General features: G+C 38.5%; 1 protein-coding gene across 1 annotated transcript in view; it reads left to right on the top strand.

Moving 5' to 3' along the window:
* Positions 1-2,227: 2,227 nt before the first annotated feature.
* The window catches only part of PLCG2 (phospholipase C gamma 2), a gene marked incomplete at both ends in the record, with an annotated part of 60,439 nt that continues 49,691 nt past the window's right edge, over positions 2,228-12,975 (top strand). Inside the window, one exon of the mRNA XM_082005745.1 lies at positions 2,228-2,423. Coding sequence (XP_081861871.1) covers positions 2,228-2,423 — 196 coding nt within the window. The remainder of the gene's footprint in view (positions 2,424-12,975) is intronic.

The raw sequence follows: 12,975 nt of genomic DNA on the forward strand, positions 1-12,975 counted from the left end.
GTGCATAAACTGAGGCTTTTTAGACATAGCCAACATTTGTTTCATTATTTGTATTTACTCATATTTTCCCCTCATTTTCTTTACAGTTCACAGAAAGACAGTTAGCTGGTTTAAATTCTCATATAGGTCAGAGTGTAAGAGTTTATGCAAGCTGATGTCATTATTTCTTGTGTTTGCTTGTCTTTGGATTGCTAGGCTTCAATCGTCAGCATTTCTTAGCTCCTCCTAATGTAATCTACTTGATGTAATATCAAGAAGAAAGCGACACCGGCTGCAGAGCCTTTGAGGCTTCTCAGATTTCAGAGGTCTCTCCAGGCAGCAAATTGATGCTTCTTTAGTAATACAGGGCAATAAGAAGAACACACCTGCCGCAGTTCACCATGGGGACAGTGTTTTGGTTATCTGAAGATAGCGTTGGGTATATTAAAAAAAAATAAATCCTTGGAGAGTAGAAAAATTTTGAGTATGATTCAAATCTGTTGCAAATATCTCTTTTCTTGTGCTAATATCTAGATTGTCAATCCTTAGGACAAAATGGATTTCCAGATACCTCTTACAGTAGTGGAAATTAGATTATCCTGTTTCAAGAATGAAAGGTTTACCTTCCAGCTCGCATGGAACTCAATGAGGTTTTTATGGAACATAATTCTTCAAATACCCTGAAACCATAAAGAAATTCCTATAGGAATGGTGATTTCTGATAAGAGCTACTTCTGTCTATGTCAGTTAGAGAAAATTTCCATGAGCAAAGGTATCTCACTCTGTATAGAAGAATTAAAAGCAGATCTGATGCTTGAACGGAATTTGGTAGCATTGAAGTGCACATTTTTCAATGTCTTGGGAGACTCCTGAAATCATCAAATCAAGATAAATGTAGTCAGAGTTTGAATTCTGTTTGAGGAAGTCTGTCTTACTTTGGACCTACCAGTAATGGTTGCCATTTTCTCAGGGAAAAACAGTATTGCTGTTTGAAGGCTTCAGAGATGCATTCTTACTACTTAGTGCTATGAGGTGCTGTTTCAGTAAAAGTGCATTTGGCCAGATTATGTGTGTTGTTACGCTTACATTTTACATTTGATGTGCATGTATAACTTGTAAATGATATACTTACTACAGAAAACTTGCTAGATATTGCAAAAGAGGATTCTGTTAATAGTTGTAGTAGATAATATTTTTGACTATCTAATCAAGAGTTGCTTGTGGAACTGTCTCAGGAAGTAATCCTTCCTTGGCCACCGGTTATACTGGCAAAAAAGTTGGAGACTTGGTAGCTGAAATAAACTGCTATGGTCAAAACAATTTGTGCAGTGTAATTGCATTTATGCTATTTTTTTGGTTAGGAGAGAGTGTAGAAAATGTGGCAGAAAATGCTACAGAGGTTTTTAACATAGTTCTGGTTTATTTTGAACACCCCCCCGCCCCCCCCCCCCCATGTTTCCACTGTGTCCTTTAGTTTTATTTAGACTTAAATGCTTTCTTTGTTATGACCTAGATATTATTTTTTCTGGCATTTCAGTGCTTTGCATTCCTTGTATTTTGTTCTTTTGTCCTTATTACTCAGATACACGTACATTCAGTATTTCTTCCAGGTCTTCCTCCTCCTTCTCCCCCCTGCCCCGCCCCATTTTTTTTCTGTTTGTAATGATGAGACTTTAGACGTGTAAATCTGTATTTGGAGTGATGGGGATGTACATGCAATTAAAGATGTGTGTGCATACAAGCATACAGAAGTTACACCTCTTAACATGATTTTTATGTATTTGGGCTAAACAGACCTTGACTGACTTTATTTTGGTCCGGGACACTGCATGCTGCTGTGCTAGCAGGCTGAGGAAGCAGTTAGTGGTATGGTGCAGCTAGAAGAGAGGCATTGGTCTTGCAGAGAAATTTGGATTATGATTCATTGCATGCAGTGGCTGCTCCACCCAGCTGTTTGTTTTTAATAGATTTTGCAGTGGCGTGTTTACCGAAGTGTCACTGGTACCGCCCTCTGTGAGGACTCCTTGTACTTACTTTCAGGATAAAACAGCAAGGATGCTGTTAATGTTAGCCAGGTATCTGCCTTGTATTTGAATGGGCAGGAGTCTCTATTACATAGCTTTAACTTACACAAATGTGATTTTTAAAGAAATAAAAATGCTGTTTTAAATATTGACTTTTCACCATTTTCTTTCTTTTTCTCTTCAGGACACTGAAAACCATAAAAGTTTGATTTGAAAAAAAAAAAATGCCCAGAAAGAGTATAAACTATGGAGTGCTGCCGGAGTATGAGAAAAGCCAGATCAAAAGGACCTTGGAATTGGGAACTGTTATGACAGTATTCAGTCTTAAAAAGAGTAGTCCAGAAAGGAGAACTATCCAAGTCATAATGGAAACCAGGCAGGTAGCATGGAGCAAGACAGCTGACAAGATTGAAGGTTTCTGTGAGTATTTGCAATGTGTACCTGAACTTGGAATTACTGATAAATCAATATTTGACAATTACATTAATTTAATGAGCCTTTGTTAACATAATGAAGTTTTTGGCTGAAAAGAGTTTGTTGCAGTTGTAGGTGAAGAATCTTCTGCAGATCATTATTTAGGTGTCCAACACACTTAAATGTGATTAATGTGCTTTTACCCTAAGCCCTGTTCTCGAAAGTTTTCATCTTTGAATATGATGGTGCTTGTGTTCTTGGAATTGAGTTACTGAGTGACAACTGTTTTCCATCATTAAGCATCAAGGTGTCTTGTAAATTCAAACGAGTAGTACTTCTTTACTCTGTCTATCTCAAAAAACCCCCATTAAAAATACCCAACTCCAAATACAAGAAAACTGAATTCAAATTTCTGTTTTCTTAGGGAATTTGCTGTTTCAGGGTAGAAATAATTATTTAGGACCATTATTGGAAAGTACCAATGACTTAGGAGGATGAAGCTGTGAGATGTAAGAGGTGATTTCAAGGTCCTGAGTTGATACTGTCTGTAGTTGATATCCGCATGGGCTAAACCCACTATTTGTAACAAGGCTGGGAAATAGAAGGGGATTGTAAAGCTACACAGGATTCCAAAAGCTATGGTAGCAGAATAAGATGAGACTAATCTTCAGTTCTTACTGAACATGGCTGATGTCAACCAAGCTCAGCTTGTGGGATTTGGGATTTATATAGCTCCTGTTAGTATAATGTAATTGCAGTACTTGGTAACTTTCTTTATTACAGGCATGATTTTACTATGCAACTGCTAAATGGTGTTTGACTTCAATAAAGGAATTGAATTGTTTGCCTGAATTGCCACACTCATTTGTTGGTCAGCCTCAGCTAATATGAGAAGCTTGGAGTTGAGGAACTGGGACTCTTTGGGAAGAGAAATTGTGGTAAGAGGTAGGAGTTGGAGAGCTGGGAAGGCTGAGCAGGTATATAGGAGTGAGAGAATAAATACAGCACAGAGGATCTACAGAAGTGAGAATATAAATTACTCAGCAGAGAGAGAGATTTTAGTGAGAAACAATTGAATTAAGGCCTCAGAGAAGAAAAAGTGTTTATGAATGCGAGAAGGAGACCGAGGCATAATTAAGAAGGGGAAAGCTGTAGATATGGAGAATAAAGCTGATGTTTCTCCCTATAGCATCTTACTGTTTTGGGGGCTTGACTACACATACGTGAATTCCATCAGGGAAAAAAAATCTACATGGTAGTGTTTCAGTGCTACCCCATGCAAGGAGCGACTGTGACTGGCACCAGTTACTCCAGTTGTGCAACAGGCAGGAGCCACACTCCTGGTGTTCTCCCTGGATGTGAGTACATGCTAATGTGAGAGAAACCGGGAAGGATGAGAATGGACTCTGTCTGTTGAGTTGTGGATTTTTAGAAGGTTGGTTTTTTTTTTTTTTTTGGTAAATACATGGTAAAGTAAAACTGCATTGGTCTGTAAGGTTGCAAAGACAGGCACTGAGAATTTGCATGATTTTTGGATTGTCTGTGCAGCTTCCCTTCATGTTTCTTACGTCCAAATATTAAATCTCTGTTTGCTACTGTTTCCGTTGGTTCCTGGACCTGCAACTGAAAATGTAATGTGGTGGAATGAAAGATTAGTTGTCTGGAGGATGTTTTTATCACTGATGGTGAAAATGTGGTCATACACAATGTTCTGGGAAAAAGCAAATGGGTCTGGACACCTTAATTAATAGGTACTCTGGATCACAATCTTGCAGTGCCCCAGCTTCTCATGTGGAAAATGAGGGTAATTATCCCTTCCTGTAATGATGTGTGTGAATGCAAGTACATTACTGGTTCTGATGTGCTCAGATCCTAACGTGAGGTGTGCCAAAAAAAGAGTCCTGAGAGGAGATGAATAATTCAGTTATAAGAGCATGGCTTGAATATGCTTAGCAAATAAAGTGTGGGGTTACACACGGAGCAATAAGATTAAAACAAAATAGAAAATGACCACTTAGTGGGTGAACGAGGCATTAGAGTCCTCTGGCAAAAACAATATGTGATCATGTAGTTGAAATTTTAAACTGTCCAGACTGTGCATTCCAGATTTTGAGGTCAACTTTTTCAGTGCTTGACTTGTACTCTTCTTTTATCAAAGCTTCCTGGGGGTGGTATGTGTTTGTGGTAATACATCCTGATAATTAAATAGTTTGCTCTATGCGTAGATTTTAACACTCTTAAGGTGAATATTATCATTCGAGTCTTACATCTGGGTAATCCGGCAGGGTAATGACTTGCTTCCAGTTACACAGCCCTTACTAGAACAGGGAATATAGCTATAGTCCTGTGATCTACCCAAAGGCCGCCTGCCTCTCTTCCCAAAAATTGTAGTACTGTAGCAGTTTGTTTTAACTGAGCTACATTTAAGTAATGGTGGAAACTTAAGGTCTGAGAATATGTCATACTTTAAAGCATGAATATGCAAAATATTGTTTCGTTGTCCTAAAAAGCAATTAATCTGCCCAAAACCAAGATGTATTTTGCAGTCATGGTTTCAGTATATGATATGAAAAGTTGTTACAATTTACCATGAACTGTATCTGATCTGCTTGAAATGAAAGTCATTGCAGCTTCAACTTGCTGACAGTGTTTTTGCTGAAGAGGAAGGAAATATTTTATTTATTTATTTAAATTTTGCTATTGCTTCTTTTGACTGACAAAAAGGCTTCCTTTTTGCTTGAAAAGTGGAAAAATTATGGATTTGAAGCCTTCATATTTGATAATTAAATGAATGGGCTTCTTGAATACCGATGATAGGGGAATTAAAATCTTTATTTCTCTGGAGCTATACTGAGGAGATGGTACCAATTTTGTGATAGGAGGAAAGTTGTTTTGGCTTATATATATAAATGTATCTATGAATGACGCCAATATTCACTGGTGGATTGTGTTGACTTTGTGAAAAATAAACCCCACATTTTGGTATTGTGTTTTTTTTTTTAGTGGCTGAGGGTGTAGAATTATCATCTGAAGTATTATATTGTTTAATATGCTTGTGCTGTACAAGAAATAATATCTGTGGTGTAATCTTGATGGTTGTTATTTGCATGTGCTACAGTCCAATAAGAATTAATGTTGAGTATGAGTGGGAAAGTTAATATGGCTTCCTGTTGTGTGTGTGCCTTTTAACTCAAGTTTGGCCACTGCTCTTTACAGAGGGCAGAAAACTGAATGTTTGCATCTGCTATGGGGTTTGTGTTTCTAAATCAGATAGTGAGGAGAGTTCTTAAGCTTTGGGACACAAAAATATGCTGCTAATAGATAGAGAGGGTGGAGACCAACTTTTATACTGTAATACTCTTCCTTTGGGAAAAAAAGGTGTTGGGTTTTTTTCTTTCTTTTTTAACTGCCCTGTATAGTGTTGGGAATTTTGGTTGTCATAGAGCTGATTTTCTTGCTGGTGAACTGTAAATGTGTGAAGGATGCTCAAATTCCTCTAAGCCAGAGTTGCTCGTAATTATTACAAAGGCTGTTTTTCAAGTTTGGATAATATTATTTTGGAATTGATTTAAGTGAAGCCTCACAATAACAAAAGTGCAGCTACTCTTATTCTGGAATAAATGGACCTCTGCAAGGAAGATGTAGGATTAGCTATAGGCATACTGCTATAAATGTTTAGACAATGGCATGGCCCCAAAAATGGCAGCACTGTGTATTTTAAATTGCATTACTCTTGAAAGGGTCCCTTTTGTTAAAAAACAGTCAGCATTTCTGTTTAGAATAAAGAGTTGGTAAATTATGGCTGTTTCCTGCTTGGTGCAAATACGTTTCTCTGGATGAGTAAGTAAAATGGAGATACCTTTCTTTAGAAAACTTCTTCTAGACCCAGGCCTTTGGTGTGGTAATAAGTGAGGATATAAAAAGGCTAGGAAATCTGGTTTAAAAAGTCTCTGTCTTCATTTGTGCGGCTCAGACCACACAATGTCTGAAGTACTGGAGATATTACATTGACCTTCTGAAAGACTTGAGTCACCAAAGGAATTTTCTAACAAAAATTAACTGGGGAGGAACCTCTGTGAAAGAATATAGGTTGTTTGTGTCCTTTAGGGAAGGACGTGCTATTTCAACAGTAGATCAAAAGGCCAGATTTTTAAGCTGATACATACCAAGTAATTCCCCTCACTTTAATAGAGCAACTGAGGTTTTGCGTCACATTTTTTTAGCTTGGGAGTTAATGCGGTGCTGAGAATGGTGCTACACAATTTCTTAATTCTTCAAATGCAGGGTTTTATTTTGGCTTCTGGTAAGTTCTAGCTTTACAAATCAGAGAGGGAGCATTAGGTAGCAGCTCTTCTACTAGTGTTAGTCCTCCTTGCCCACCTGCAAGAAGGAGCAACCTATCAGTGTCTGCTCGCACCCTTCCTGAGTTGCCCTAATGGTGTTGGTAACCTGTGCGTGAACAGTTTTTCTTTCCTGTAGAGCTGTGCAGCCACGAGTTGTTCAAGTCAAGTGTGTTCTTGGATGGTATTTCAATTTTCATGAGGTCAAGCTAGCTGCTGAGTTTGTCCAAGCTAATCAGACTTGCTGAAGACAGTAGATTTTGCTGTTTGTAAGAAAATTCTGATGCTCTTGTACAATCTGCGTTTCTTGGGCTTACTGTGATTCTGCTGTTGTAAAATGTAATGCTTTGTAGGCCCAAACAAAGATTAAGTGAAGTGACTGTGGGGTGTCTTTCATTTTAGCCTGTAAAGTTAGGAGAGTCTGGTAAATGAGCATCTTTCAAGAAAAGTTAAATGAAATTTGTCCATGTTTTCCATTTTGTGGGAGCTTCAAGTTTCCGTCTGGATGAAAGGGAAAGATTAGCAATGGAAAGAGAGGGACTGCCCATCCCAGAGTGTTTTTCAGGGTTAGTGGAGGCCAGGAAGGTTTTTTTAGTGCTGCTGCTCTTTTAGTCACCTGCTAAGATAGCAGAGTACTTTATGTGTGCCTTTCCTACGTCAGCTGGGTCCAACACAACATATTGTCAAAAACAAAATGGGTGGAAGGGAGCAATGTACCTCTGAGAAATGTTTTTATTGCAGATGTTTGGGATGCAGGGTTTTATCAGTGTATTAAAATGAATTCCAGCAACACGTGCTTCCTTATGTGGGCCTGCAGAGAGCTATGCAAATAGCTGAAGGAAGCAGGTCTGGGCTAGATGTGACCCTGTTCACCCATGCTTGGGCTTCTTTTAGTCATCTTGCTATTGTTCTATACATAGAGACATTTTAGATGCCCTAACAGCTCTAATATCATCTGAGGGAAACACCTGTAGACACTGGCTACAAAATATCAGAGCTTTTTCTTTTGTCTCTTACTTATTAATGCTATTTCTTTGTATTCTGCATTGTCCTCATTTTAAACTGTTAAAGATAACCTAAAGTTTGCTAGGTGGGCTATAGGGCTGCTTGTGGGGCTCAGAATCTCAGTGCTGTTGATCCTAAGTCACCTAGGTCATCAGTGCCAAAAGTGTGGTTTAACTTCTGGTGACAAATGTTTTTCCCTTGAGTAGTTGTGTGGTTCTTGTTTTGGTGTTGTCCCTGTCCTGTCCCCCCGCATTGTGCTTTGTATGTTGTGGTGTGGTATTAATACTTCATAAGATCACTCATGCTTTGAAGCAGTTTTGGGTTTTTTTGTCCCCATTTGTATTTCTTGGTAATGCACACTAATTCTGGTTTCAGTGGAACCCCTGTCACTGATTTCAGTAGGAGACATTTTGCTCTGTTTCTTGGATGTGAACTAAGTTTTGGTGAGCATTGCAGAAGTACTGCCCCGTGGATAGACTGATCCAGGAAAGGTTAGTGACTCTGATGCTGAATGCATGGGGTCTTGGGGAGTGAGGGCTATAAGTAGGAATGGTATTTCTGACTGTGTGTGAAATAACTTTGACGTGATATTTTCATAGCCTAATATTAAGCAGATAAGTTACATGGCTAGTCTCGCCTGTCTGCTCAGATGGTCAGCTGGGAGAACGAAGGGCTCCTCCAGAGCAAAGTTTAGTTCCTGCTCTCAATTACTGTCTGCTGGAGTCTCTTGCTCTGGCCACTGAATATATAAAAAGCATAATAATACCAGCTTCCTAACTTTGAGGCAGCGTGGGGTTTTTTTGTGCTTTGTTTCCTTCTTCTATGCAGTTGGTTCAAGTATGGAAGTTCTGTTGCAAAGCATTGTAAATGTAAAAATGTAATTCGAACTTTGAGAGGAATTTTGAGTGTGAAAGCACAGAAACAAAGGAGCACTTCTTGTAGGGCCATGGATCTAAAACCCATGGCCCTAGTTCTGCAGCTGGTGTCAGATACCATTGCCAGGAAAAATAAGTAAATCTCTTCAAAGGCTAGGGTGGACCACAGTCTTCCCCCACCACTTTTCCTTGCTGTAGCACAGTCTGACTTAGAAGCTGGCTGGTGCTAGGGAAAGCATTTGCCAACTTTGATTATGTAGCAGGGGAAAATGTGTGTGGGAATGTGGGTTTTTTTGTTTTGTTTTGTTTGTTTTTTTGTTTTTTTTTCATCACGTGGGATCCAGTATGACTTGGCTATGGATTGTTTACCCATAGATTTTATTGACCATTGTACGTTCATGGGCTTGCAATTTAAGAGCTACAGGTCTTCGTAATTATAAAGCTAAACTGACTTTTGCTTTACCAACACATGAGGGAAGGAAGCTTCAGTTTCCTTGTACAGAGGGAATTGATTTGCTTGTTTAATTTGTAATGGGCCCTTTTCTTGCAGAAACTAATTTATGCATACTAGATACATGACTGCGAAGCTGTGACTTAGCAGCATGATTTATTGCTGTGTGTTGCTCAGTGTGACACTTCCTTATGGTTCTGCTGTGTATTTTTATTGTATGTTTACCCTTCACAACTGTGTGTGGATCTGTGCGGTGGCCCTGGGTTCACACACACCCTGTGTTGTTTCTCCCCGCTTCAAACTGTCACACAATGGATGTGTGTTGTACATCCCCGTGGTATCTGGGGGTCACTTCTGCCTCCACGTCAGCTACTCTGCTGCGCTGTTTCTGTGCTAGGATACAAGTGGCCCGCAAACAAGTGTACTGCCATAGCTGAGATAGCAGTGGAGGGAACTACTGGCCAGCAGTGAAAGGCAGAGGGGAAGGAAGGGGTGGCCAAGAGCGAGAAGTGCTTGTCAGTACTCCGCTAAGAGACCTGGCGGTGCGACCAGCGCCTGGGGTTTGCTGACTGAAAGTGCATTTCAGTACCACCGAACAAGGCCCCCCAAATGTCCTCTATTGTGGTATACACATTTATATGCATGTGAATAAATTAGGGTCCAAAGAGGTTATGGTATTTAAGCTTGTAGAGCAAGTAGGTGGCAAGGTGTAAATCTCCAGGAAGCTGGTCCGTAATGGATATTTCATTCTTTGTCAGATTCAAAGTGCTTTAAGGACAAATATTAAGAGAAAGTTTGTGGCCGCTAGAGTTTGATTAGTCACTGGAAAACATATGAGTTTCTGCATACTCTTCCGTGAGTCCTTGTGTTAAGCAATGATTCACAGCCAGGAGAATTTATGCTCCGTGAAATCCATGGTGCCTTCCCTGAATGTGCAAGTGTGTGTTTCTCTGTAATACAAGCATGCATGTTTCAAGGAAGATTCTGTTGAGGACAGAAGATGATTTCTCTTCTTTTGATTACCTAGGATTTTTTTTTTTTAATGTAAAGAGATGACCTAGTTTTGAAAAATTATTTAAACCGTATTTTAATCCCTTAATATTTGGGAATGAAAGGTCACCTGTCTTTTTTGGTGTTCTTGATTTATTGCAAAATACTCAAGAAAAAAAAATCTAGTGACCGTGTAGTTGTGCAAGCACACAACAAGAAGGAGGTTTAAAGCATTGGAGGGCCATGTTTAGAAAAAGGTCATATAATGTATGTAAACCAAGACATTAGGGTATAGGTAAGGTTGAAAGAGAAAGGGAATAGACATGTTAGTATTAATATATTCTGAAAACATTCTGTTTCTCAGAGGATGAAATACCTGTGTCTGGGAACGGCAGAGATGCAGGCCTCTTGTCAATATAATTGCAAAATTACGAAACAGAGGAATAAAGGCTGCTTAAATTGAGGTTTTTGATGCTAATGGTATGCCCGAGTATAAAACATAGTAAACATTTCTTTTTTCTGCAATCCAGACCTTTATTAATGCAGTAGGACTATCTTACACCTTTTTTCATTTTTAATAGAAAGGTTTGACTATATCGTGGTTTAATAATGCATAACATTCTATTTTAGGATTAATGTGAGCTGATAATTTCACATTTTCTCTCTTCTCCTGTTTTTCCTGTAATATTTTTTCCAGAGTTTGTAGAACAAAATTACTGTGTCCCACTTTTTAAATACATATGCCATCCCAAATTAATTTAGTGTTACTGATCTTTCATCTAACCTATGAAAAAGAATTATCAAAGATTAAGTTCACTTGAGATTTCCTTCCTACTGAAAAGAGGAGGTTTCACAGAATTTGTCCTCTAGAATATGATTTAAAAAAAAAAAACACCAAACAGAAAAACAAGTTGAATTTTCATGTTTCACAGGTATATTAAGAAAGGGAGTGAATGGAAACAAAGAACTAACTTAATAAATTCACATTATATGTAGAATTAGAACCTGTGGGAGCTGCTGTGTTTGCAAAAAAAGATTGCAAGATTGCACTGTGTGTGTGTTTTCAGATTGTGTTATGCTGCCAAGCAGCAGTCACTAGTTTCTGGAAAATGTTGCACTTGGATGTTTAATAATCAAAGCTCATTGCAGCAGCAGTGCACCTGTGATATAGTCATGCAGATAACAGGACCAGATCAGGCCACATACAATTTACAGGGTGAAGTGAAATGTGCGGATGTATAACAATGTATTGGCAATCTTATGTATGTTGCCACAGGTGGTGCTGTTCTAGCTAACAAGGGGTGGCTTTTTTTTTTAAAATCTTTATTGTTGTGTGTTGTGAATTTTATCCTGCAGTACATTTTTCATGAAATCAAATTTTGCTAATCTTGCTTTTAAAATCTTTGCTAAAATGACCTGCCAAAGAGAGCAAATTTTGGTTCAATGCATCCTTTTGGCTGTCAGATACATTGGGAAACTTAAAAAACTAACACCTGTTTATGCAACTGGCTTACATTCATAAACATAGATGAGGGATTTTGTTCTTTTTTTTTTTTTCCCCCACAGGTTAAGCAGTGAAGTCATTTAATCAGTAGAATTGTTAATGCAAATGTGAACTCCCTCTGTGGTGGAAAACTTATATTTTTCCCTTTGGAGAAGATGGTATAAACATTTACAGCATCTGTACCTTTCTGGGAGAAGTGATGAGTATCTGCATGTTCTGCTGAGGAGTGTGAAATGAGTGCTGCTTTTGGCTTGAATGTTAGACTTGACCTTGCTAATTTCTAGTAGTGACTTTTTTTTTTTACTGCTAGCAGTATTTCTTTCTGTCTGAATTTCCTTACTGTTTCAGCCATAAAGTAATAAATAAACGTAACTCATATTGGAAACCCCAAGTCCCTATTCTGTCTTTTTCTTTCTGTATTCTGAATACTGTTAAAAACCAGTATGTCATTGCAAAAATGAATCCAATTCTTGCTCTTGTGGAGTATGTTTTCAAAGGAACATTAAAATTCACCTTTCTTCTGTTTTGAAAGTGCTGTGTTTCAGTTGTTACTGAGGGGATCTTTGTGTAAGTCTTTAGCTGAGTATTTAGAGCTTGGTTTTTGTGGTCAAGTGAAAAAACGAATGTGTAGCCTTTAGCTGTTTTCAAATAATTTTTTCCCTTTAGCAGCTCAGTTCTGCAATGTTTAATGCTAACTTACAATGGCCAGACTTCCTGTCATGGCCAGACAGTGAAATGGGGATGCAATGAACTTCATAGACCTGAGCAACCCTGATGTGATTGATCAAAGTGAGTGGGAGATGTAGGTACTCCAGTATACTTTCCCCAAAGTTTTACATGGCAACATTTTTGGTTTGTTTTGTTGCATGGATTAGAATGTAAACTTATATGGGCATATATGTAAATTTTACCCTATTCTTATCTCATTTTGTGAAGGTGCCTTTTAATTTTTGATATGAAACCAATAGCCATTTGAGATATATGGCCCCTTGAATTCAGAGCTTAGACTGGGAACGGCTTTAATATGTTGTTGCTCTACTCAGCAGTCCAGTGAGAAGTTATTAATTTAACAGTAATTTGTTGTTACTGTACATGACACTCTGTGTGATCCGATGGGTTTAAAAGGTGCACTTCTCTAAAGCTTATGTCAATCACACAGCTAAACCCCCAGGGGACGCCTTGGAAAGGTAGTCATGTGTGCTTTCTCAAGATGCACTGCACCGTTTCTCATGTTCCATCCTTGTAACTGTGTTTTCAGATGATTTTGTAGCTTACCTGTAATGACTTCCTTGGGCAACTGAATATCTCACCAAAGTTCACTTTTGGTATGAGCTGAATTACTTTCCGTGCAGCACCTGTACTGCTGCAGGTCATGCTGCAGGACATTTCTGCT

This window comes from Phaethon aethereus, assembly GCF_964289735.1.
Source record: "Phaethon aethereus genome assembly, chromosome: 13".
In the NCBI taxonomy this organism is placed as follows: domain Eukaryota; kingdom Metazoa; phylum Chordata; class Aves; order Phaethontiformes; family Phaethontidae; genus Phaethon; species Phaethon aethereus.